Source organism: Carcharodon carcharias, chromosome 4 (assembly GCF_017639515.1).
Source record: "Carcharodon carcharias isolate sCarCar2 chromosome 4, sCarCar2.pri, whole genome shotgun sequence".
NCBI classification, from domain to species: domain Eukaryota; kingdom Metazoa; phylum Chordata; class Chondrichthyes; order Lamniformes; family Lamnidae; genus Carcharodon; species Carcharodon carcharias.
This window is the reverse complement of record NC_054470.1, coordinates 185,796,198-185,823,652: the sequence shown is the minus strand read 5'-3', so window position 1 is coordinate 185,823,652 and position 27,455 is coordinate 185,796,198. Positions and strand designations below refer to the sequence as shown.

The 27,455-nt window shown below is 45.3% G+C and overlaps 1 protein-coding gene across 3 annotated transcripts; it reads right to left on the bottom strand.

Moving 5' to 3' along the window:
* Positions 1 to 1,431: 1,431 nt before the first annotated feature.
* LOC121276879 (histone PARylation factor 1) lies at positions 1,432 to 25,516 on the bottom strand. Of its 3 annotated transcripts, none has more exons than XM_041185483.1 (8): positions 25,359 to 25,516; positions 19,122 to 19,287; positions 16,953 to 17,139; positions 16,099 to 16,197; positions 13,367 to 13,517; positions 9,319 to 9,406; positions 6,570 to 6,742; positions 1,432 to 1,730 (listed from the first exon to the last, which is right to left on the bottom strand). In XM_041185483.1, the coding sequence occupies exons 1-8, from the start codon at positions 25,401 to 25,403 to the stop codon at positions 1,599 to 1,601; spliced, it is 1,041 nt and encodes a 346-aa protein (XP_041041417.1). In that variant the 5' UTR covers positions 25,404 to 25,516; the 3' UTR covers positions 1,432 to 1,598. The 3 variants fall into 3 exon arrangements, with proteins under 3 accessions (XP_041041417.1, XP_041041416.1, XP_041041415.1); XM_041185482.1 differs by having other exon boundaries at positions 13,367 to 13,502; positions 25,341 to 25,502; XM_041185481.1 differs by having other exon boundaries at positions 25,341 to 25,501.
* Between the last annotated feature and the right edge of the window lie 1,939 nt (positions 25,517 to 27,455).

Sequence of the window (27,455 nt, the reverse complement as noted above, 5' to 3'; positions counted from 1 at the left end):
TAAAAGCCCATGGGATACAGGGGAAGGTGGCGAGTTGGATCCAAAATTGGCTCAGTGACAGGAAACAAAGGGTAGTGGTTGATGGATATTTTTGCGAATGGAAAGCGGTTTCCAGTGGTGTTCCACAGGGCTCAGAGTTGGCGCCCTTAGTGTTTGTGGTCAATATTAATGATTTAGACTTAAATGTGGGAGGCACGATTGGGAAATTTGCAGATGACACAAAAATAGGCTGTGTAGTTGAAGAGGAGAGCTGTAGCCTCCAGAAGGATATCAATGGTTTGGTTGAACGGGTGGAAAAGTGGCAAAGGGAATTCAATCCAGAGAATCATGAGGTAATACATTTGGGGAAGGCAAACAAACCAAGAGAATACACAAATAATGAGAGGGGTTGAGGAAGTGAGAGACCTTGGGGTGCATGTCCACAGGTCCCCAAAGGTGGCAGGACAGGTAGATAAGATAGTAAAGAAGGTACATGGAATACTTTCCTTTACTAGATGAGGCATTGAATACAAAAGCAGGGATGTAATGATGGAATTGTATAAAATGCTATATAAAAAGCCACAGGTGGAATTTTTTAGTACAGTTCTGATCACCATGTTACAGGAAGGATATGATTGCTCTGGAGAACATAGAGAGGAGATTTACAAGCATGTTGCCAGGGCTTGGAAATTTCAGCCATGTGGAAAGATTAGATAGGTTGGGGTTGTTTTCCTTAGAACAGAGGAGGCTAAGGGGTGACCTCATGGAGGTGTACAAAATTATTAGGGGCCTAGGTAGGGCAGACAGGAAAGACCTGTTCCCCCTAACTGAGGGGTCAATTACCAGGGGGTGTAGATTGGTTGAAGGATTAAAGGGGACTTGAGGACAAGCTTTATCAACCAGAGGGTGGTGGGCGTCTGGAATTCACTGCCGAAGTTGGTGGTTTAGGCTGAAACGCTCAACTCATTTAAAAGGTCCCTGGATCTACATCTGAAGTGCTGTAACCTACAAGGCTATGGACCAGGTTCTGGAAAGTGGGATTAAAAATGGGTGGCTTGTTTTTTTCAGCTGATGTAGACACCATGAGCTGAATGACCTCTTTGCTATGGTTTGTACTCCATTACATACAGAGTAGTTTAACCGATAAGCAGGCACCATTGATGCAATCCTAATGTTTCACAAGATAATGTTTTGAACCTATTGCTGTTCACTAGATAGCAGGATTAAAGTTCCAGCTCACCCTGCCTTGGAAAAGCAAGATCTTTTTCTGTAATAATGCGAGTTATTACTTTTTGTTAATCACTTGCAGGATTTGGGGGATATGTAGGAAGAGATTAATAACATTCAAGCACCAGTAAATTGAAACCAGTACATATTCTTCAGAGGGAAGTCTGTACAGTAGTATGTGTATCACTAATGGTAAAGCTACAGGACTCTGTACTATCCTAAACCTTCAGGAACAACAGCAAAGGATCTTTATTGTAGTAAAAAAAAAAGACACTACATTCATTATTGAAAATACACAAATTACAATTCAGACAAAACATTCTAGCTTATGCACTAAGTTTGTGAATTCAATACTTTGTAAACATCCACAATCTTGTTTTGGCAAAAAAAAATCAAGCATTCAGTTGGTCCAGATCATCCCAATTCCTGTTGGCCAAGTGAACCTCAATAATCTCAGCAAATAGGTGCCTCTTCAGGAGCTTGTAGGCCAACGGTAACAACTGCTGCACTACTTTGTGAAAGTACTGTAAAAGGAAGCGATAGAAGAAAGTACATTTGTGAAAGAACCATAATCCTAAAGAGATGCGGTAAGTCCTCCTTAACAAAGTCATGCCAGTATTTTTGTTTAACGTTGCCAATTTAATTTTAAAGTCATTTGCCACAGACTTCCTCTTATTCTCCGGCCTAACCACACCTCCCCCCCACAAGCTGACATTACTCTACTGCCTGCCTCCCTCATCGAGCTGTGCCCTCGGGCTTGACCCCAACCCCCGCAAGCTCCTGCCCCCTGTTCTTACCCAGGGTGTTTTCAGCTATTCCGCTCCTGGCTTCATTGTTGGCTCTGAACCAAAGCTCCAGGGCTCCATCTAGTGGCAGAGGTTAGGCAGTGCAGGTGGTCCCAGGATTCCAGCAGCTTCCTGCACCAACTGACGTCTGCCACTAGATGGAGCCTGGTCAATCTAAAATCACGAGGTGAATGTAACTCTTTAACATTGTGTCAGGTGCTGTATACGTACAGTACAGTATTTCAGCTTGTACATAGGTCCTTTTTGTCACCCAGAAAACCAAACTCTAGCTCTAACACTGATTCCCATGGGAAACTGTGATTCGCTTAAAGTACTTTCACTTAAGGTTACAATTTTCAGGAAGGCAACCATAACCTTAAGTGAGGGCTCCCTGCAGTGATTTATTTGTGGGGCACCCAGACAGAATAGACAGTTACCGTTGTACTCAGTCTATATGAAAGCTAGCACTTCCATCAACATAAAACCCTTGCACTGGTGAGGCAACCTGGATTGTGTGCTCAGGTCCGGTGGTGGAGCTGATCTTTAAAAAAACACATCAATCATTCACTTATTGGAACGTGGGCAAGTTCAGCATTTATTGCCCCATCTCTAATTGCCCGCGAGAAAGTGGTGCTGAGTTGCCTTCTTGAATTGTTGCAGCCTGGATGGTGAAAATAGGGGAGGGCCCAGCAACACTGAGGGAATAAGATTTAATTCCAAGCCTGGACGGTTGTGACTTGGAGGGGAACTTGCAGGTGCGATGGTGCCCCCCATGACCTTGCTGTCCTTGACCTAAGTAGTCGCGGGTTTGGAAGGTGCTGTCGAAGGAGCCTTGGTGATTTGCTGCAGCGCTTCTTGTAGACAGTATACACTGCTGTCACTGTGGTGGCGCTGGGAGGGAGTGAAAGTTGGAGGTGGTGGATGTGAAGCCAATCAAGTGGACTGCTTTGTCCCAGGTGGTGTCAAGCTTCAAGTGTTGTTGGCGCTGCACTCATCCAGGCAAGTGGGGAGTCTGCCATCAAAATCCTGACTTGTGCCTTGTAGATGGGAATGGACAGACTTTGGGGAATCAGGAGGCGAATTACTCGCTGCAAGATTCCCAGCTGCTTTTGTAGCCACAATATTAATGTTACTGGACCAATTAAGCTTCTGGTCAATGGTAACTCTCTGGATGTGGAGGATTCAGAAATGGCAATGCCGTTAATTGTCAAGGAGAAATGGTCAGATTCTCTCTTGTCCGAGATAGTCATTGCTGGCACATGTGGCACAAACGTTACTTGCCCCTTTTCAGCCTAAGCCCAAATGCTGCCCAGGTCTTCTTGTGTGCAGACACTGACTGCTTCAATATCTAACAGCCTTCAGACTTCTTAAAAAATTGCATCTATAGAGAAGAGAGACCTCTTGAGATTCCTTCAAGCATGTCATCCACTTTGGTTCCCCCCCACCCTCTTCAGGAATATGACTAATCCTGTTGTGTGGCTTAATGCTGAAATTTCATCTTGTACAACTGCCAATGTTTTCCACTGGGAGTAATATCATCATCATCAAACTACCTGTGATTAAGCCACAGCTCAAGCAGCTTGGCAACTAATCAATTTAAGCAGCACTGGTAAAGGCAACCCAGAGCTGCAGAGAGTAGAATTGGGCTGGGAATATGATTGAGCTTCCAATGGTGTGTCACCCACCCACCCACCTACCTCCTCCTAAGCTCTGAGCAGCAATGAAATTTTACTAGGATGTTGTCGGGTCTTAAGGAGTTGAGTTACAGGGAAAGATTAAACAGGTTAGGACTTTATTCCTTGGAGCGTAGAAGAATGAGGGGAGATATGATAGAAGTTTAAAAAATGAGGGGTATAGACAGAGTAAATGCGAATAGGCTCTTTCCACTTATATTAAGAGAAATAAACATGAGAGGACATGGCTTTAGGGTGAAAGGGGAAAGGTTTAGGGGAAACATTAGGGGAACTTCTTCACTCAGAGAGTGGTGAGAGTGTGGAACGAGCTACCATCTGACGTGGTAAATGCGGGCTCAGTCTTAAGTTTTAAGAATAAATTGGATAGATACATGGATGAGAGAGGTCTGAAGGGTTATGGACTAGGTGCAGGTCTATGGGATTAGCCGAATAATATTTTGGCACAGACTAGAAGGGCCGAATGGCCTGTTTTCTGTGCTGTAGTGTTCTATGGTTCTATGAAATCAGGAACTCTGAACAGGTTTTTTTGCCTTTCTAATGAAGGGTTACACAGCATTCAGTAAGGTTCCACACCAAAGGTTAATGCGCTAGATAAAGGCTCATTAAATAGGGGGTATCATGCTAGCATGGCTGGAGGATTGGTTAATTGACAGGAAGCAGGGGAGGGGAAAAATGGGACACTTTCAAGTTTACAGACCAAGTAGTGCTGGGGCCTCAGCTATTTACCATCCATATCAATGGCTTAGACGAAGAGACCAAGAGTAATGTGTCCAGGCTCGCTGCAGCTAGGTGGGAATGAGAGTTTTGTGGAGAACACAAAGAGATATAGTGAGGTTAAGTGATTGGGCAACAAGGAGGCAGATGGAGTATAATGCGTGGAAGTGTAAGGTTATGTACTCCAGTAGCAAGAATAGAAAAGCAGAATATTTTTTTTTTAAAAAAAGGCTTGAAACTTTTAAACATTATGTTTCTCTCTGTCATTCAAAGTTAGCATGAAGGTACAGCAAGCAGTAAGGAAGGCAAATTGCAAGTTGGCCTTTACTGCTAGGAGACCAGAGAACAAAAATAAGAAAGGTCTTGCACATCGTACAGGTGTGGTCTTACCAAAGCTTTAGTTCAGTTCACACAGCCTTGGTCTCCACATCCAAGGAAGGATATACTTGCCTCGGAAGTGACAGAGTGAAGGTTCACTAGATTAGTTCCTGCGATGAGAGGGTTTATCATGAGAGGCTGAGTAAATTGGGCTTATATTCTCTGGAGCTTAGACGAATTGAAACATACAAGATTTTGAATGGATTTTGACAGGATAGAAGCTCAGGGACTGCTGCTCTTATCTGGGAATCTCCAACATGGGGCACAGCCTCTGACAAAGGGGCCGATCATTCAGGAATGAGAAATTTCTTCACTCAGAGCGTCATGAATCTTCGGAAATTTTTTTTTTTTACCCTAGAGGGTTGTGGATGCTCCATTGTTGACTGTATTCAAGGCTGAGAGACAGATTTTGATCTATCAGCGAATCAAGGAATCTGGGGAGTGGGCAGGAAAGTGAAGTTGAGGCAGAACATCTGCCATGATCTTACTAAATTGCAGGAGCAGGCTGGAGGGGCTCATCCACCTCATCTTTCTAAGTTCTTAATTAGTCTTGATATGAAATCACCTTTTGTTTTAATGGCATGGTGTTAGGGAGGGATGCAAGAGGAAAACTTAGTGGATATCCAGGTTTCTTGGCACAACTGCAGCTGAAGCAAAACAATATGAAGAGACCCCCCCCCCCCCCAATTCGTTCACAGGATGTGGGCTTCACTGGCTGGGTCAGCACTCATTGCCCTTGAGAAGGTGGTGGTGAGCTGCCTTCCAGAACCGCTGCAGTCCATGTGGTGTAGGTACACCCACAGTGCTGTTAGGGAGGGAGCTTCAGGATTTTGACCCAGTGACAGTGAAGGAATGGTGATATATTTCCGAGTCAGGATGGTATATAGCTTGTTAGCCGAGGTAGCCCGTTTGTTCTCAGTCCCTGGGGATTAGTCAAGTCATGGAGAATTGAGGTAGATGAGAAATTAGCTCATGTCAATTTCGCATATTGCCCTTGATGGTCAGTGTGTGTGTGTGTGTGTGTGTGTGTGTGTGTGTGTGTGTGTGTGTGTGTGTGTGTGTGTGTGTGTGTGTGTGTGTGTGTGTGTGTGGTGGGGTGGGGGGGGGGGGAAACAGTTCGGGTTGGGAGTCTCCACATAATTCCATACCAGGCAAAATTCAAATTCTCAACTGATTTTGTACTTAATTAATATTTGGAATATGGGTGTCACTAGCAAGGCCAGCATTCACTGCCTAGTTATAGTTTGTCTCGATGCTGGTGGTGAGCCTCCTCTGGTTAAGGTGCTCCAACAGTGCTGGAAGACAGGGAGCCCCAGGATTCCGACCCAGCGGCGATGCAGAGATAGGCAATGCATGATGGTGTGCGAGATCCAGCAGGGAATCAGAGATACTAGCGTTCCCCTCTGCCTGCTGTCCGAAGTAGAGGAGGTCATGGGTTTGGGCAGAGAAACCTGTCGGAATGTAAGTGTGCGCGCTTTGGCTATCCCAGCCAAAGGGAAGATAGTTAAACAAAGGGCGAGTGTGGGTTGGGGTTGGGATGGGGGTCGTCATAACATTCAAGGCTACGGGCCAAGTGCTGGCAAATGGGATTAGGTAGGTAGGTCAGGTGTTTCTCACCAGTCGGTGCAGACTCGATGGGCCGAAGGGCCTTTTCTGCACTGAGAGATTCTGGAGGAGGGTGGGGGTCATCTTGAAGCTGCTGAACTACCTCAGGCACCTATATTTATGCGTTTAACTTTCACACGGTTTAAAAAAAAAAAATCAATGCTGAACTCCATTTGCATATACTCACGTGGGACCCGTAACAGAAGAGATCAATTCCTAGTTCGTATCCCATTCCATAGTCACATTCATCATTCGCAAACTGAACGTAGGTTATTATTTCTTGGATTGGGGCAAAAGCTTTAATCCGAGCTTCATCAGTCGGTGCTTCCACAATTGCTTTACAGATCTTTTTAAGACTTCCTATTGGGTTTTTTTTTGGGAAAAGACGACACTGATTATTTCTCCTAATCACAGGATGGAAGGAAAATTGTACATCATTCCTGCACATCTCTTAAAAAAGGTAGTTTAAGAAAAACTTACATTTATATAGCGCCTTTCATAACCTCAAAAAGAACCTTGCAGCCAATGAAGCACAACCGAAGTATAGATATCGCTTTAACGTAAGAAACGTGGCAGCCAATGTGTTACACAGCAAAAATCCCACAAACGGCACTGTGGTGGCTAAGGGATAAATATCAACCAGAGCGCCAGGGAAAACTCCCCTTTGAAAGAGCCTCGGTGGGATATTTTACATCCACGTGAAAGGACAGACAGGGCCTCGGTTTAACGTCTCTTTTGAAAGACAGCACCTTATAACAAAGGGGTGTCAGCCCAAGTCTCTGGAGCTGGTGCTTGAACCCGCAAATCGTCCGGCTGAGAGAGAGAGAGAGAGAGGTGAGAGTGCTAACCACGGAACCATGGCTGACGACACAAAACATTACAAATAAATCCTTAGTATCGCCTGAGCTGTGAAGATGAAGGGAAAAAGAAGGGGCTGTATTGCCCTAGGCAGACCTGGGAGATCTCACGCCCAACTCTCCATTCTATGCTGAATTATTCATGATTTCAAGCTGGGTAACGATTAAGGAGGGGGACTGCAACTGCCCTCAGCATCCTTGGAATGTTTAGGGACAGGGAAGAGATCTACAAGAATTTTTGCATTTATATAACAACTTTAAACATCAAAAAAAACCCCAAGGTGCTTCACGGAAGCCAATCAGACATTTAAATAAAATGGCGCTACACCATCGACTCTCATAATTCAGCAGAACAAGAACAACGCACAAAAGCAGGGAAGTAATGCTGAACCTTTATAAAGCTCTGGCTAGGCCATATCTAGAGCGCTGTACCTAGTCTGGTCACCACACATGATTGGAAATATAAATTTCAAAATGCTAAGCTGCAGTACAGGGCTGGGCAGCAAGGGGTTAATTCGGACATTTAGTGAAAACACAGTGACTCATCAAAAAGGGTTTGCACATTCACAACCACGATCTAGAAGTCTGATTACCCAATAGAATGGCACAAAGGACAAATCATCAATACAATACACTCAAGGAATTATTCAACCACCACAGACAATAGTACGGGAACAGGGTCATTCAAACCCTCATTAACTTTGGAGCCAGGTGCTGTTACTGTGCCACCTCAAACAGCAGGAGAATTGCTCAAGCAATGAGAACTGGTACTATTCGTCTGGATACATCTCCCATGTTTCAACCAGCAGGAGCTGATGACATTTGTCTGCACTTTGCGTGGAATCAACAAACTGGATGTTGGAACAACAGGAAATATGTTTTGCCATGCCCGAGTTAAATTATTATAAAAGCAGAGCAGGTCTGAGTATCAGGGCTGCTGTTGGAAGAAGGGTCAAGTTGGGTCACCTTGACTCAGGCCTATAGTCGATACCGGACAAGTCAGCCATGTTGGGGGATTGTAAATGTTTCCAGCCATATCATAGTGATATTGAAACAAAAACAGAAAATGCGGGAAAAACAGTATCTGTGAAGCGAAAGACAGAGTTAACCTTTCGAGTCTGTCAGGACCCCTTTATCGTAGTGATATTGGTCCGAACGTTTTGTGAAGCTTTGGAGCGAAATCATGGTGTTTTTGGTCTGAGTGGGGTTTTTCTTCCCTTAAGGATTCAGGACAGGATGTGGTGTTTAGCCTGCGTTTTTGTAAGTTTTAACCGACACATGGTGACTTTGTGTTGGGTACTGGGAATAGGTTGTTTTAAATTTGGGGTTGTGGGAAATGGAATAAAGCGATTGTGAATTATCAGAAGAAACTTGACTTGCTGGTCATCCTGTTCAAGCCATACACTGGTGAATCTGGTGTCACGAACGTGAGTGTGGGGAGGGTCTCTGAGGGCAAAGGGGAACCCCCTACACAGGGATGAGGGATTTTAGTTACAAGATTTGGTTGGAGAAGCTGGCGTTGTTCTCCTTGGAGAAAAGGAGACTGAATAGAGGTGTACAAGGTTGTGACAAGCTTAGACAAGGTAGGCAAAGAAAAGCCATTCCCATTAGCTGATGGTACAAGGACTGGAGGGCACAGATTTAAGGTTTTGGGATAAGATATGCAGGGATGGACTTTAAAATACAGCAGAAGGTAATGACCTGGAATCTGGTGCCTAGGAGGGTGGCAGAAGCAGGGACGATCTGTGATTTCGAAAGGGTAACTGGATGGGAAGTCGAGGGAAGTCGACTTGCAGAGTGACGGAGATGTGGGGATGGGATAGACCGGATTGATGGAGGGGCCAAATGGCCTTCTTCGCTGCTGTCATGACTCTAGTTTTCCATTCCAATTCAGAACATGCCACGCTAAGATGCCTCTATTCTATTCCTAGAGCTTTTTACTCATCACATGGAAACTGAAGTCAACCTAACTGATTTCTGAGCTCCGAAAGTTAATAATGAGAAGAGCAAGAGTACACCAGTCAATGACTTTCCATTGCAATTTATAAAGGGGGAGGGTAAAGAATAATACAGACGTACCATCGGTCTCAGGGAGCTCCCGGTAACCTACACCGGTTTTATCTATTGGGACAACCAAACCAGCACCATGAAAAGTTCTGGCAGCAACCTAGAAACAAAAGATAGATGAGATACTCTGCAACGTAAAAAGGTCACACTGATTCCGAAACAACGCATGAATGTTTAACTAAACGTTGAACTGCACAAATTGTTCCTCCATTGAACAAACATCAACTGCATCCTGCTGCACTGACAGAACATTAATCAGGTTAGAGAAATGATAACGTCGCAAAGACACAAGACTGGAGGGCCAACAGCTTTGTTTAGTAACTGCACCTGTGATCAAAGGTAGGTTAGTGTAACACCGGCAGTGTTGGGGCGGGAGGGGGAAAGATGGCGGTGTAGTGGTAATATCACGAGACCAGTAATCCAGAGACCCGGGCTAATGCTTTGGGGTCATGCGTTCAAATCCCGTCACGGCAGCTGGTGGAATTTACATTCAATTGATCAAATCTGGAAGTGAAAGTTAGTCTCAGTAATGGTGACCATGATAGAAACCCATCTGGTTCACTTATGTCCTTTAGGGGAGGAAATCTGCCATCCTTACCTGGTCTGGCCTACATGCAGCTCCAGACTCATGGCAATGTGCTTGACTTTCAACTGCCCTCTGAAATGGTCTAGCAAGCCACTCAGTTCAAGGGCAATTAGGGATGGATAACAAATGCTGGCCTTGCCAGTGATGCTTACGTCTTAAAAACTCTTTCATGTGATGTGACTTATGGCAAAGATTCAAGAGTTAGTGAAGCAAGAGGTTTATTTTTTAAAATCACCACCATTCTGCCAAAGAATGTGCGGCAGAATTTTGTGCCACGAGCACAGCCTGAAGGCAATGCACATTAGATTCAAAGCATCCGTGAATCTCTCGTGACATTGCTGGGGTCTGAAGCACAGCCACAATGTGTATGCTGCCAACTCACCGTGCACTTTCCACACACGCTGCCCTTTGCAAGTAAATCCTGACAACTGCAGCTAAATACAAGTTCTTGGGGATAGGGGAGGCCGTTGTAATATTTGCAAATTTCAGGCTGGAGGTCAATTAAAAAGATTGGTTCACATCGTTAAGAAAACCGAACGTCTGCTGTGCAGCGTCTTGTATGCGAGGCGTGCACTACACAAGAGCTACACCGTACTTGTAAAAGCTTTAGATGATTAGCAGACATTTCCAAGTCTTGGACACATTTCCGTGCGCGTCTCACAAATGTGTGTCGCACTTCACAAATTACGGAAAGGGAATACCGGAGGGCTGCAGTGTCCTGGAGACATAGGGAGTAAAAGGGGTCTGGAAGCAGATCGTTGCAGTAGAGGAGGCTCGGGTGGGAGTTACTTCGCTCCAAGGGTTGTGAATCTTTTGGAATTCTCTACCCCAGAGGACTGTGGATGCTCCATCGTTGAATCCGTTTAAGGCCGGGATAGACAGATTTTTTGGGTGTCTCAGGGAATTAAGGGCTACGATGAGCGGGCAGGAAAATGGAGCTGAAGCCTGAGGTCAGCCGCAATCGTACCAAACGAGGGAGCAGGCTCGATGGCCCATACGGCCTACTATAGCTCCTATTTCTTGCACAGACCCGTTTGGGCCTGTTCCCAGGCGCACAATTTTCATTTGATGTCTGTACACATCAAAATCTTAATGGAAGCAGCTTTCAAGTAAATGTTGACATCAGACCTCAGTCAATTGACAGGAAGGTGACTTTATGTAGTCTTAAAGGTGACATACACTTATAATTTTACATAGTATAGTGTTGCCGGCCTTACGTTCCCTGACTTATTGTAACCATCACAACGGTCAATTTCCAACAACATATTGGCATGTTATTGATCAGAAATAAGAAAGTCACCTCTTTGTATCCAATTGCAGGAAATAGTGCTTTTCTTTTTAAAAAAAAAAGGCCTCACGCAGAACCCATTGTATTTTATATAAAAAGAGCCAGCAAGGAATACCAGACATTCCCTGGAGCTGTTCTGAGCTGCTTCCCTTCCATCCCAAATCTTACAAAGACTTGCTTCAAACCAGACCATTTGGGAGTATCATAAAGTCATGATTAACCGGTCTCGGCACACACTCAGGGTAGGGCTCAGGAAAGAAAAATGGGCCATAGTTCGGCCGCTCTTTCAACATATCCATGTCGGAAAGCAATTATCTGAACCTTGGCTGAAGAAAGAATCAGACTTGCCGCGAGATCCTGACTCCTCTCCATTACCTGCTCTGCCCTTGTCCCCCACCGCTGATCAACCAGGCCTGCCCAGAGGACAAGATGTCTCAAAGTCACTTTACAACCCAGTCAAGTGCTTTTGAGGCACGGTCACTGTCATAATGGAGGAAAAGTGGCAGCCTACTCGAGACAGTAATGTGACAATGACCAGATAGTTTGTATCTTCAATCACAAAAGCAAAATACTGCGGGTATCTGAAATAAAAAAGATAGAAAATGCTGGAAATGCTCAGGAGGTCAGACAGCATCTGTGTGGGGGGTGGGGAAAGAGAGAGCGAGCGAGCGCGCGCGAGAGATCAGCCACGGTCTGGTTGAATGGTATAGCAGGCTCGAGAGGCTGAATGGCCTACTCCTGCTCCTAATTTGTATGTTAATGTTTCAGGCTGTTGATGACCCTTCATCACAACTGATAGAAATGGAATTAAATACCGATGCAAAGCAAGATGATGGATGAACCTGGAGGCTGTTCTGAATGCTTTCTAACTTCAGTTTTGGGTATGTAAAATTCCACCAGCGTACACCTAGAATCCTTTGAAGACACCGGGTATTAAAGGCATCCAGTTTCCTTTCTTGGCAGGTTTTCAGGTTCCAAGTTTCACATATTGGAGAGTGGAGAGCACATTTGCACTGTAGAACCTGAGCTTTGTTTTCATGGAAAGCTTTTCACTGTTCCAAATCTTTTTTGGTTTGCTGAAAGCTGATGATGCTTTACCTATTCTCGCACTGAGCTCTTTGTCCCTGGATATTAATGGACCGGCCCAGAAGTCCTCTACGATATCAACTGCAAAAGGTGCTTCAGCTGACTTGCCATGTCACCCGACTTCAGGTCATTGCTGTCTGCACATTAGGTCATGCAGTGGGCTCCTGTCAGACATAAGAGGACGACGACTCATATGAACTGGCACCCGGACATTTCAGTCGAGATCTGGTCAATAGATGCTGGAAAGACACACTGGCTGTGGACAGGAGAGAATGGGGTACTTTGTCTGCCTCTTGTGTTTCTAGACACAGGAGCTACAGAGTCCAAGTATGTCAGTCAAAAGCCAATGCTGGAATTCCTATTTCCATTTCTATACCTTTCCTCAGTTCTGGCAAAGGGCCATCATTGCTCTGAAATGTTAACTTGTTTCTCTCCACAGATGCTGCCTGACCTGCTGAGTATTTCTAGCATTTTCCAGGTGTGTTTCAATGATGTTGGTTGAGGGATAAATATTGGCTAGGGGGGCCAGGGAGAACTCCCCTGCTTTACTTTAAAATAGCACTGCAGGTTCTTTTGCATCCACCTGAGATGGGCAGATGGTACCACGGCTTAGCATCTCGCCCAAAAGACTGCGCAGCATTCCCCCAGTCGTTCACTATGTGGGCTTGCACGCAATGAATGATCATTCGTTTCAGACGGCAACAGGCAGTCATAGAACAGTCATGGGCTTGGCGGAGGGGTTGGGAGAAGGGACAGAAATTGGTAGGGGTAAAAAGGGAAGGTTTTAGGGGAAATGGTGGGGGGGGGGCGGTGGTGGCAGGAAAATTAGATGGGGTGAAATCCAACTCTGGGGGCAGCACTTTAGAGGTGGTTAGTAGATCAACGTCCAATTGAAGTCTGTGAAAAGAGGCAGTAAGGTCCAGAGGATGAAAGGTAGCCAGTTCCCCAACACCAGGTCAGTGCTTCCCGCCACAGTTAAATTTTACCCTGAATGTTTCCAGACAGTGGATTACAGGCAGGGGTGGGGGGGGGATCACAAATAACCAGAAACATAATGCCATATCTAGGGAATGTTCTGGAAGTACGGTACAAGAGCTTACCTTCCTATCTCTTTGTTTCATTTCTTTAGTTTTTTGCTCTAGGGAATAACCTAATTTCTTCGCTACCGCAGTCAGTTTCGACTCGAGCTCTTTCAAAACACTGCTCTGACTTTTATTACTCATTTCCTTCAGTCTTCTGGACAAAAGGAGGCTGGAAACCAAAAGTGGCACGGGGTGGGGGGTGGGGGGGTGGGGTGGGGGGTGGGAAAAGAGAAGAAAAACAAAAAGGGAGAACAGCTAAACTTAGAAACATTCTGCTACAATTTTCATTCAATTATCACCCCCCCCCTCCCCAATCCCCTCCACCGCATCAAAATAAAGGCTAAAGCTATGGGAGGTCTAAAACAGGAGAGGCTCCGAAATTCCAGGCTGGTCGGAGCAGCTGAGCCCGCAAAGAGACAATGTAAAAGGCCACGTGCAGCCCTTCACACCACTTCCCTTGGGGAGCCCCTTCCCCCGACCCCACAACCGGACCTAGAGTCTCTCCCTCAAAAAAAAACCTCAGGGCCAGAAGCGCTGAACATTGACAGAACTTTGCCCCACAGTGCAACAAGTTCACAATGCTCTTCTGGTCCAGATGGGTTCCCACCAAAAGAGGAAAAAAACAGTTATTAATGACAAAAACTTTTGCTCAAAATACTAAAAGTGTAGTAGAGGGTAGCGGTTATGTTAGACAGTTAATAATGCAGAGGATCGGACTAATAATTGAGAGAACGAGGGTTCAAATCCCACCACAGGCAGTTTGAAAATGTGAACTCAGTTTAAAAAAGGCTGGAAATAAAAAGCTGATATAAAAAGAAATGACTCTGAAGCTGTTGTGCTGGTCATAAAAATCCGGCTCGGATGTAACTAGTGCTGGGCCCTCAACTTTTTGCAATGTGTATAAATGACTTGCATAAAGGGACTGAAGGTATGGTTGCTAAATTTTCTGCTGATACAAAGATAGGTAGGAAAGTAAGTTGCAAAGAACACATTAGAAGGCTACAAAAGGGACATAGGTAGGTCAAGTGAGTGGGCAAAGATCTGGCAAATATGAAATTGCCCATTTGGATGGGAAGAATAAAATAAAAGCATATTATCTAAATGGTGAGAGGTTGCAGAGCTCTGAGATGCAGAGGAATCTGGGTGTCCTAGTGCACGAATCACAAAAGGTTAGTGTGCAGGTACAGCAAGTAATTAGGAAAGCTAATGGAATGTTGTTGTTTATTGTGAGGGGAATTGATTACAAAAGTAAGGAGGTTATGCTTCAGTTGTACAGGGCACTGGTGAGACCACACCTGGAGTATTGTGTACAGTATTGGTCTCCTTATTTAAGGAAGGATGTAAATGTATTAGAAACAGTTGAGAAGGTTTAACTAAACTAATACCAGGAATAGGCAGGTTGTCTTATGAGGAAAGGTTGGACAGGTTAGGCTTGTATCCGCTGGAGTTTAGGAGAGTAAGGGGTGACTTGATTGAAACATATAAGATCCTGAAGAGTCTTGACAGGGCGGATGTGGAAAGGATGTTTCCTCTTGTGGGAGAATCTGTAACCAGGTGTCACTGTTTAAAAATAAGGATTCACCCATTAAAGACAGATGAGAAGAAAGTTTATCTCTCAGAGGGTAGAGGGTCTTTGGAACTCTCTCCCTCAAAAGGCAGTAGGAGCAGAGTCTTTAAATATTTTCAAGGCAGAGCTAGACAGGCTTTTGATAAACAAGGGGGTGAAGGGTTACCGGGGGTAGGCAGGAGGATACAGTCAGATTAGCCATGATCTTATTGAATGGCGGAGCAGGCTCCAAGGACCAAGTGGCCGATTCCTGCCCCTAATTCGTATGTTAGTATTACTATTGTCTAGGGAGGGAAATCTAGTGAACTTACCCAGTCTGAACATATTTGACTACAGTTCTGCATCAAAGTGGTTGACTCTTATCAAGTTGTGTCAAACTAGGTCTTTTCTGCACTTAGGCAAGAAGAATGTGTTCATATGTGGTTGTCAGAAAGGAAAGGAAAAATAAATGTGTACTTCGTATTGGGTAAGAAGTTGCTCTACTTCTTACCCAATACCAAGTACACATTTATTTTTCCTTTCCTTTCTGACAACCACATATGAACACATTCTTCTTGCCTAAGTGCAGAAAAGACCTGCTTGTTCGGCCTGTTTGCAGCCTTGCAACTGGAAAAATGCATCATTCCTTCAAAGGCAGAAAGAACTTGCATTTATATAGCATCTTTCAAGACCTCAGGAGATCCCAAAGAGCTTTAACAGTCAATTTAAGTATTTCTGAAGTGTAGTCACCATTGCAGTGTAGGAAACTCTGCAGCGAATTTGAACACCGTAGGCTCCCAAAACAGCAATGTGACACATAACTAGTTTTAGTAATGTTGGTTGAGGGATGAAATATTGGCCAAGACACCAGAGAGAACTTACCTGCTCTCTGAAATAGTGTTGTAGGATTACTGCCATGGCAGACAGGGCCTTTTTTTTAAAAAAAAAGTGTCTCATCTGAAAGATGCCTCTGACCATGCAGCACTCCTTCAACACTGGACTGGAGTGATAGTCTAGACTCTCTGGAGTCGGACTTGAACATATGATTTTCTGACTTTGAACCAAGTGTGCTACCCACTAAACAAGAGGCTGTTACATTCTGTTCCTTGAACTAAATTTCAGCAATTCTCTAAACGCCATCCATTTTTAAAATATTTATATTGCCTCAACACATCCAATCCCGAAGAAACTGAAATATACTTACTTTACAGCACTGAACAAATTGTCTCCCATCTGAACTACTGAGCAGCCATTCTTGGCCATGTTTGCACCTACAAACACTGGCAATTCTTCTGGAGTATCCCTGTAAACACCACATACAAAATCGTCACTGGCGGGTGATGGAATACTTTCCATTTGCCTGGACGAGTGCAGCTCCAACAACACTCAAGCTCGACACCATCCAGGACAAAGCAGCCCGCTTGATTGGCACCCCATCCACCATCTCCAACATCCACTCCCTTCACCACCAATGCGCAGTGGCAACAGTGTGTACCATCTACAAGATGCACTGCAGTAACTCACCAAGGTTCCTTAAGCAGCACCTTCCAAACGCATGACCTCCACCATCTAGAAGGACAAGGGCAGCAGATAGATGGGAACACCACCACCTGCAAGTTCCCATCCAAGTCACTTGCCATCCTGATCTGGAAATATATCGTCGTTCCTTCACTGTTGCTGGGTCAAAATCCTGGAACTCCCTCCCTAACAGCACTGTGGGTGTATCTACACCATATGAATTTTAAAAAAAAATTCATTCATGGGATGTGAGCATCGCTGGCTGGGCCAGCATTTATTGCCCATCCCTAATTGCCCTTCTTCAGAGGGCAGTTAAGAATCAACCACATGGACTGCAGCAGTTCAAGGCAGCAGCTCACCACCACCTTCTCAAGGCCAATTAGAGATGAGCAATAAATTCTGTCCTGGCCCATATTCCAAGAATGCTTTCTTCTTCAGAATCCCTGAAGCCTCAATGACTCAGTTGAGTCAGTCCAATTCAATAGAAACAGGGCTATCCCTCCCCTCCCACTGAGAGTCACGTGTCTGTGCCACGATTACCTGAAATAGCCAAGGTGATGCTGAGTCTCGGAGTCTCCCTTGATGACGGTCTGAAATTCAGGGGGGTCATAGAAGTACCGCCAGTGCAGCAGGTAATTAGGCTCTGGGTTTTTTGTTCCTTTAGGTTTTCCTGCCAGGATATCAAAAGGCCCAACAAGTCGCAGTCCAAGGCTCAACTTCAGTGCTTCTATTATAAAAGAAGGACGAGCAACAGTTTAGCTCTGCTAAAAGGGAATCCTCCTGCATAAACTGCACATTCCCCTTTCCATCATACCCGCCCCACTTCAGGGTGGGAGTGAGCTTGCTACCTCTTTTATTTATCACTCTTGTGGGCAGCACCTTTGAGCCAGGAGACTATAGGTTCAATGCCCAGCCCAGGGCTTGAGCACAAAAATCAAGGCAGACACCCCAGTGGCAGTGTTGAGGGTGTGCTACACTCCTGGTGGTGCTGCCTTTTGGGTGAAACGTTGAGCCAAGGCCCTGTCTACCCTCCCAGGTGAATGTAATGATCCCATGGCCGTATTTCAAAGACCACCAGGGGAGTTCTTGCTGGTGTCCTGGCCAATTTTTATCCCTCAACCAGTTTCGCTAAAAAATTGATTACCTCATCAATGCTCTTTGTGGGGCCTTGCTGTGCATATATTGGCTGATTCCCTACACGGCCATAGTGACTATGGCTATTCAGCTGCATGCGGCTTCAGTACAATCTTGCCCACATGCATATACTTCCAGTCGGACATTGGGGAAAAGGGGCTGGGAAATGATGATCTCAACAAAAGGAGTTCCATCCAACTGTCAACCCTTCTTTCATTAAAGGGCCTGGTCCCTAACTATAGCATCCCTTCGCTGACCAAAATCAGCTAAATTACAGCACACTTCATATTGGTTGAGCGATAAATGTCAGCCAGGTGACCAGGACAAGGCATCTTCAAATAACGTTATGAGAATCATCTGTATGTCCACCAAGAGAGTGCAGATGGATAAATGAGAAGAAGGTTCTACAGAAAAAGTGTGTGCAATAGAAGTCCTGGAATAAGAGGGCGGGGTGGGGGGGTGGCGCTAATAGAGATTTTTGTAGACAATGATACATTTTGGTAAGGGTAGGAAGAGAAAAGCTATTCCCTGTTGGCGAATGGGTCAATAACAAGAGGTCATAGATATAAAAATCATCGGTGAAAAACCTGGAGGGAAAATTTGTTTACTAAAGTTAGGGGGATCTGGAACATTTCTATGTGAAAAAGGTGCTAGAAGTGGATTCGATAAATAATATTACGAGGGGGGTTAGACAAATGCTTAAAGACGAAGAACTTACAGGGTCAAGGACAAAAGACAGGGGCGTTGGGACTAAGCATAATTGCTATTCCAAAGAACCAGCATAAGTACAGAGGGCTGAATGGCCTCCCTCTGTGCTGAAACTTACTATAATTATCTTATGTTCAGCCAGGCAGGGACTCAGAACTTTGTGAATTGGGAAGGCAGTTTGGTGCTGAGCTGGCTGTATTTAAGAATAGTAATGTTGGCTCCGGTTAGTAGTGGTGGTGGGGAGCAACTTGAATGGACCATTTTCGCCCTTGGCCTCTCCCGATGCTCTTGAAATGGGATAAATGAGTCGATTTTATTGAGATTGATATTAAAGCGTGCATTAATAGCTTTAGAATAGAAAACGTAGCGATGTCTTTCTAAGCAAGATGGGAAATTTAGCCAATACTATAGGCATGATGGGCTCCTGGACCAAGGATAGTTCCAGAGTTGGCTAGCCCAGCAGTTGTAACAATAACAGCTTTCACAGACAGACATTCATTGCTGAACAGGACAAGGAGGAGATAAAGGGGGAACTGAAGGCCGCACCCAAGGCTGCGGGGGTGATAACAGGAACACCTGCTGATAGAATAGCATGGTTAGTTTAGAAGTTAATGAGAAATATAATTCTTATTTTCCTAGTTTTCATTATGAAGATGTGCTACAAAGCCTGTACCACAGGGAGAGGCACCATAGATGGCTGTGGCTCTCTCTCTCTCTCCAGCATTTGCTTGAATAAAGCCTTTGCTTACTGGAAACTCGGACTCGAGTGGTCTCTCACACAGCTAGCCACAGATGTCTGGCTTGTCTCACTGGTGTGTTGTGGGCACGATACAGGAAAGGTCGAGAGGGGTGGGGGGTGCCACGTACCACACGGATTCCCTGGGTTTAGCTTCTCGCAGAATTCCCAGAAGTGATAAAAATCTTCCGGCATCGGAAGCTTGTAGCGACGCTGAACCTCCTTTCGTAATTCTTCAGGAACGCCGATATTCTCTCCTCGGTTTTTCTTACCGTCTTCAGGCACCGGATTCTTCGACTGAGGACAAAATCACGCAAAAAAAAAATAAATATAATTTTAGACAGTTTGGGTGCGGCTGTGAACTGAATGGATTCAAGCAGTAATACGCCCAAAGTACTGGATCAGTTCTTTAGCATCTGACAGGGAACAAATCAAGAAAGTGAAATACAAAATATAAAAAGGAAAGGACTTCAGATTCTTGGGGCAGAGGAACCAGTTCTAGGACAGGAGGGAACCTCTAACAAGATGGACAGGCAGCACCTCAACAGGGATGGTAGCACTGGCCTCGCAGGGGAGTTACCTTTCTCGTTTGACCCTCGAGGTGAAGATGGCCATGTTCATCATCTGGGGTGTTTGGTGGGGTTCTGGTGGGTGCTCAGGCCAATCTGTGCCTGAAAGGCTCTGCTGTGAATAGTACAGGATTCCACAGGCGATTGTGTTTTGGATGAGCTGCTGATTTTGGGATTTCCCCTCGAGCTTTATTTCTCTGACTCTGATACATGTTTACTTTTCGAAGGCAGCCGCACCACCTTTTTATCTGATTACTCCAGGTACAGCGATCCTGAGCAAGCTGCTCTCGTTAGTTGAAGTCGATTTCAAAACTCCTGAGTGAAGCCTTCAGAGTGTCCTTGTAACGCTCCCTTTGACCGCAAAGAGTGCACCCCAGACTCAAGCTCTCCATAAAAGATTCGCTTTGGTAAAGGAGCGTCAGGCATTGTGGCTACATGACCAGACCAACTCAGTTGTGACCACCTCAAGATGGTGCAGATGCTTGGCATGCCAGCTTGGGTGAGCACCTCAGTGTCAGGTATTTTGTCCTGCTGTCTGATCTTCAGAAGCTTCTGAAGGCAGCTCAAGTGAAAGTGGTTGAGCTTCCTGGTATGATGCTGGTATACAAAGTCTCCCATGCGTAGAACAGAGTTCTCAGGACTCTATACGCTTTCAGTTTTGTAGGCAGACTTACTTTTATTTCTTATGTTCTTCACTCCCAGACTGATATTCGAAGTCTGCTGAAGGCTACGTTTGCTTTGGCAATTTTTGCATGCAATTTGTTGTCAATATAGACAGCTCAAGAAAGAGTGTATTGTCAGGGAAAGTGAACTTATCCACTGCTGACAGGCTCTGGCCATTGGCTGAAACACTGAGCTGAAAGATAGGGCTTTCCTGGAGCAGACTGGTACATTACTTCAGTTGTCCTCATGCTGATTGTAAGGCCATGTGACTTCTGTCATGGAACTGTCAAACCATTGTGAAGAAGTTCTCAGGACAGGTGAATTTCTCCATTACCTTCCAAAGACCCTCATGGCTGACTGTGTCAAAAGGCTTTGGTAAGTCAATAAACATGGTGTTAAGGTCCAAGTTCTGTTCTTGGCATTTTCTCCTGGAGCTGTCTGTCTATAACTGCTCAAACGTTATCAGTGCTTCCTCAACCTTTTCTGAAACTATCTGGCAGCAGATACTACTCGAGAGAGAGTGTAGTAAATGGTTCAGAAGGATTCTGGTGAAGATTTTACAGGCAACGAAGAGCAGTGAGATTCGTCTATGATTGTTGGGTTCCTTTCTGCTTGTACAGATGGACAATGGAGGCATCTTTGTATTCATGCAGGATGGTTCCTTGCTCCCACAGACTGAAAGAGTTCAATGAGCTACTTCACCAGTCATTGACCTCCAGCCTTGTGGACTTAACTGGGATAGCATCAGCTCCTGGAGCTTTGCCACTGGACAGGAGTTTGTTTGCGTTCATTATTTCTAACATCATGGAATGGTCATCAAGAGAGCAGCTGAGGTCACTTGCGGCAGGCATCCACAAAAAATGCTTTTTCATTGATGGATGAAGGCCGATTGAGGATGTGGTTAAAGTGCTCTGCCCATCTTTCTGGAATTTGGGCTTTTTCTGTGAGCAGTGCTGACCCGTTGACACTGAGGGATGGTGATGAACCAGTAGGGCTGGAGCCCGTTGACAGATTTCAAAGCATCATAGCATCTCTTCCAGTCTTTGTGGTCAACATATAACTTGAGTTTGTCTGCTTTCTGACTCAGCCAAATGTCTTGCAGTTCTCAGAGCTTTCATTGGACAGGCCTACAGATGTTTCGGTAGGCATTGTAATTAGATGGTGATGGCTTGCCATTGAGGTAAACCCTGTAGAGGTGATGTTTCTCCTCCAGTAGTTTCTGAATTACCTCATTGGGTCAATGAAAACAATCTTGATGCTTACGAGAGGTAGAGCCAAGGGCCTCTAGAGCAGTGGAGTACACTATATCCCTGAAGGTCACCCAATCATGCTCAAATGAAGTGTGTGTCTATTTTCACTATACACAGGTGAGTTTCTCAGAGATTCCTTCATGAATGCCTGTCTGAGTTTTGAGACGTTGAGACATTTTGGGTCTTTCATGCCCTGGGGGAGCCTATGGGGATAGAGCTTGCTGCTTAGCTTTGAAATAAGACAAGACGGTGGTCAGTCCAGCAGTCAGCACCACACGTCTTTCATTACATGCACATACTGCCTATCCCTCTGTCTGGTGATGACATGGTCAATTAGATGCCAATGCAGAGAATGGGGGTGCATCCAAGATGTCTTGTGATTAGGAAGGCAGAAAACTGTGTTGGTGATTAAGCTCATGCTCAGCTCACATCTTCAGCAAGGGATGGCCATTGCTGTTACAATTGCTGACCCTGGTTTTTCTGATGACACGTTCTCACGCTTGGTGATCTGCACCTACTCTTGTGTTGTAGTCACCAAGAATGATTAGCTTGTCTGACTTTAGCACAGAAACAATCAAGGAGTGGAGTTCATCTTAGAACTTAGCCTTCACTTCCTCAGGGTTGGTCATAAGACCATAAGACATAGGAGCAGAAATTAGGCCATTCGGCCCATAGAGTCTACTCTGTCATTCAATCATGGCTGATAAGTTTCTCAAACCCATTCTCCCGCCTTCTCCCCGTAATCTTTGATTCCCTTACCAATCAAGAACCTATCTATCTTGCTCTTAAATACACTTAATGACCTGGCCTCCACAGCCTTCTGTGGCAATGAATTCCATAGATTCACCACTCTGGCTAAAGAAGTTTCTCCTCATCTCTGTTCTAAAAGGTCTTCCCTTTACTCTGAGGCTGTGCCCTTGGGTCCTAGTCTCTCCTACTAATGGAAACATCTTCCCCACGTCCACTCTATCCAGGCCTTTCAGTATTCTGTAAGTTTCAATCAGATCCCCCCTCATCCTTCTAACTCCATCAAGTATAGACCCAGAGTCCTCAAACGTTCCTCATATGTTAAGCCTTTCATCCTGGGATCATTCTTGTGAATTTCCTCTGGACCCTCTCCAGAGCCAGCACATCCTTCCTGAGATAGGGGGCCCAAAATTGCCCACAATATTCTAAATGTGATCTGAGAGCCTTATAAAGCCTCAGCAGCACATCCCTGATTTTATATTCTAGTCCTCTCAAAATAAATGCCAACATTGCATTTGCCTTCCTAACTACCGACTCAACCTGCAAATTAACCTTAAGAGAATCCTGGACTAGGACTCCCAAGTCCCTTTGCACTCCAGACTTCTGAATTCTCTCCCCATTTAGAAAATAGTCCATGCCTCTATTCTTCCTACCAAAGTGCATGACCTCACACTTACCCACGTTATATTCCATCTGCCACTTCTTTGCCCATTCTCCTAACCTGTCTAAATCCCTCTGCAGCCTCCCCACCTCCTCAATACTACCTGTCTCTCCACCTATCTTTGTATCATCTGCAAACTTAGCCAGAATTCCCTCAGTTCCTTCATCTAGATCATTAATGTATAAAGTGAAAAGTTGTGGTCCCAACGCTGACCCCTGCGGAACTCCACCAGTCATCGGCTGCCATCCTGAGAAGGACCCCCTTATCCCCACTCTCTGCCTCCTGCCAGACAGCCAATCTTCTATCCATGCTAGTACCTTGCTTCTAACACCATGGGCTCTTATCTTACTGAGCAGCCTCCTGTGCGGCACCTTGTCAAAGTCACGATAGGAGCGTACACACTGATGAGAGTTGCTTGCCTGTTGCCATGCAGGTCAAGCTTAAGCACCATCAGTCAATCATTCATACCCATGGGAAGGCACTTCAACTTACTGATAAGATGGTTCACGGCTGCAAAGCTTATGTCAGATTCACACCTTTTCTCTTTTCCAGGCCGCCCCAAGAGAACGTGTAATCTGCACGAATTCCTTGAGCTGACCCTCCTCAGGTAGGCAAGTCTCACGGAGGGTGATGATCTGGGCATTGTACCTAGCTAGCCCTTTACTAACAGGAGCAGTTTTCCTCTCAGACACGTCAGCTGCGACACTGTCCATGAGGGCACACATGCTCCATACACCATGCGTGACCAGTGTCATCTATATTTTCTTTTTTGAGATTGACTTATGACCGTGTTGACGGCAGCTGGCCAGGGAGGTGAAGCAGACAATATTCAGCCCCTTCCTCAGGCTAGTGAGGTGACCAGCGTGATCCTAAAAAGGGCTACACAGTGGTTCAGGGGGCTGCCAAGTTCCACTCCTGCTTCCTTCCAGGGAAAAACAACCCCGTGGCCTGAGCCAACTGTGTGCAAGCTCCCAGTAAATCCACACCGCAGCTATGTCGCTTGCCCATTGCCATGGGCCTGGTGACAGTTGGATTACAGATAACAGAAAGGTGAAGAGCATGACTTGGCTTAGAGTGAGCATCGTCAGCCTCTCTCTCATCCTGACCTATCATGGTCCAGTGACAAGATGAGTCGAGATGGTTGGTGTTAGATTCAGATGCAGTGGGTGACCAGGGCATCTTCTGTGTCTTGTTGAGCTCGACACATTCCACAACATGATGCTGTTCTGCCTTAGACTGGACTCATCCACTCAGTCCATTGGAATCAGTCTTCACATGCCAGGGATACAGAAATCCCCAAGTCAGTGGGTAGGAGACCTGACAGCTGCCCTCACCCTGGTTTGGCCTATCCATCAAAGCGGTTTACCAGGGTGTGGCCGCTAACAGCTACTTAGAGCCACAGGTGAGAGCTGTGTGAAGGTTTGGACCAATACAGGATGAGCACTTGTTACAAACAGAGGTGACAGAGAACTGAAACCCCTTCCCTTATTGCCCACAATCAGCGTATTTTTGAAAAGGAAGAGGTTTGTGTTTCTTAATCCCCTAGGCGTGTGGACAATTTGAATAACCAGCAGCAAACTTTTTATGGGTTTAAATAAAGTGGCTTATTTATTCATATTTTCACCCTGAAAATCTAACATTATGGCACTCACTCCCTTACTCTCTCTTGTTCCCATGTGTCAGCTGCCCTTGTTCTTCTAGCTAGTAGAGGTCACGGGTTTGTAAAGTGTTGACTAGGGAGTCTAAAAGTACAAGTCTGTCTTTTTTTCTAGGCAGGGTGGTTATGCTGTGGTACAATCTGAGTTTGCAATCCAGATCTTGGATTTTGGACATGGTGTCACGTGTCAACCCAAAATGACATTATGCAGATTGCGGCAAATTCCAATGAACAAATTGCAGGGTGACTGGGGGAAAAGAGCAGGGAGAAGTGGGACAAATTGCTCTTACAAAAGGTGTCGGTACAGGCTTGATGGGCCAAACGGCCTCCTCCTGTGCTGTACGATTACGTTCTTTCAGGTAACATGCTGCACCTTTTACAACAAAGGTAGAACGTGACCTTTCACCGAAAAGGCATCAGAAATTCTGTTTCATCCTTCCCTCTCGTACAAACATTTCAGCTTGTTTTGTTGTTGTTGTTGATGAAAATATCACAGGATAACCTGAAAATAAAGCCCTCGCACTAATTCAGGCCAGGCCCGCGGTGGAAGGGGGCGGGCGGCCTGACTCAAGCCAAACCAGCATTTAAGCAGAAACTGCTTCAAAAGTTTTTTTTAAAATATATGTTTTCAGTGCAATATCCCGAGCAGCCTTTGGGAAGACAATATTGTTAGTAACATCAGTGAAATAATGTATCTAAGGCAGGTTGCAGTCAGTAGCTGCTCAGTTCCCGGGATACTTTGTTACATTCACAGCTATTTTGCTACAAGACGTCTCACTGCGGACAACTCCGCATTTACTCACGTTTCCTCCATTCATTACCTCTGAGCTTCGGGAAGCAGCTTTCCTCTTCCCGCGTCCGGCCATGATAAAACAAATCCAACTTCACCAAAGCGGCGGGACAGACACTAAATCCAACCCCGTCGACCAGCCCCCTCTGCCACAGGCCGCTTTCCTCCGCCTCCGGACCAATCAGGCAGCACTGCTACATACACCAACCACGACGCACGGTCACATGAACCAATCAGGGAACACTGCCACATGAACCAATCAGGGAGCTCTGCCGCATGAACCAATCAATCAGGGAACACTGCCACATGAACCAATCAGGAAGCAATGCCACATGAACCAATCAGGATGCACTGCCACATGAACCAATCAAACAGGGAGTACTGCTACATAAACCAATCAGAATGCACTGTCACATGAACCAATCAATCAGGGAGCACTGTCACATGAACCAATCAGGGAGCTCTGTCACATGGACCAATCAATCAGGGAGAACTGCAACATGAACCAATCAGAAAGCACTACCACCTGAACCAATCATAGAGCACAGCCATATGAGCCAATCAGGGAGCACTACCATATGACCCAATCAGGGAGCCCTGTCGCATGAACGAATCGGCAGCGCTGTCCCTGTCTTCTATTTGAATTTATTTCGGAGGTTTAATAGTGAATTGTCCATTTCTTGATAAGTGTATGTGGAGAAAGTGCTTCACAATGAACAATGCAATATGAATATGCACATCAGAGCATGCTATTACTGCTGATGTGAAAGTCAGCAGGAAAATAAGGCAGAAGGCCTTTGCTTCTTAAGGGACATGGACACCAAGAAACCTTCCTCCCCTCGAACACCCACACACCCCAACATATTTTAATTCACTCCCACTACACTGCTTAACTGAGACAGCTTTATCCTCCAACACACCTACCACTATAAGAAGTAGGAGCAGGAGAAGGCCATTCAGCCATTCAGCCCTTCAAGCCTGCTCCACCATTATGATCATCCAGTTCAATAGCCTGCTCCCACTTCCCATATCCTTTGATCCCTTTTGCCCCAAAAGCTATATCTAACTCCTTCTTGAAAACATACAATGTTTTGGCCTCAACTACTTTCTGTGGTAGTGAATTCCACAGTCTCACCACTCTCTGAGTGAAGAAATTTCTCCTCATCTCAGTCCTAAATGGTCTACCCCATATCCTCAGACTGTGACCCCTGGTTCTGGACTCCCCCACCATCGGGAACATCCTTCCTGCATCTACCCTGTCTAGACCTGTTAGAATTTTATAGGTTTCTATGAAGTCCTCCTCATTCTTCTGAACTCCAGCGAATATAATCCTAATAGACTCAATCTCTCCTCATATATCAGTCCTGTCATCCCAGGAATCAGTCTGGTAAACCTTCGCTGCACTCCCTTTATAGCAAGAACATCAGGTAAGGAGACCAAAACTGCACACAATATTCCAGGTGTGGTCTCACCTAGGCCCAGTATAATTGCAGCACGATATCCCTGCTGCTGTACTTGAATCCTCTCGCTATGAAGGCCAACATACCATTTGTCTTCTTTACTACCTCCTGCACCTGCATGCCTAACTTCAGCGACTGGTGTATGAGGACACCCAGGTCTCCTTGCACATTCCCCTCTCTCAATTTATAGCCATTCAGATAATAATCTGCCTTCCTGTTTTTGCTACCAAAGTGGATAACCTCACATTTATCCACATTATACAGCATCTGCATTGCATTTGCCCACTCACTCAGCTTGTCCAAATCACACTGAAACATCTCTGCATCCTCCTCACAGCTCACCCTCCCACCCAGCTTTGTGTCATCTGCAAATGTGGAGATATTACATTTAATTCCCTCATCTAAATCATTAATATATATTATGAATAACTGGGGTCCCAGCACTGATCCCTGCGGTACCCCACTAGTCACTGCCTGCCATTCGGAAAAAGACCCTTTTCCTACTCTTTGTTTCCTGTCTGCCAACCGGTTTTCTATCCATCTCAATACACCACTCCCAATCCCATGCGCTTTAATTTTACACATTAATCTCTTATGTGGGATTTTGTTGAAAGCCTTCTGAAAGTCCAAATAAACCACATCCACTGGCTCCCCCTCACCAACCGTAC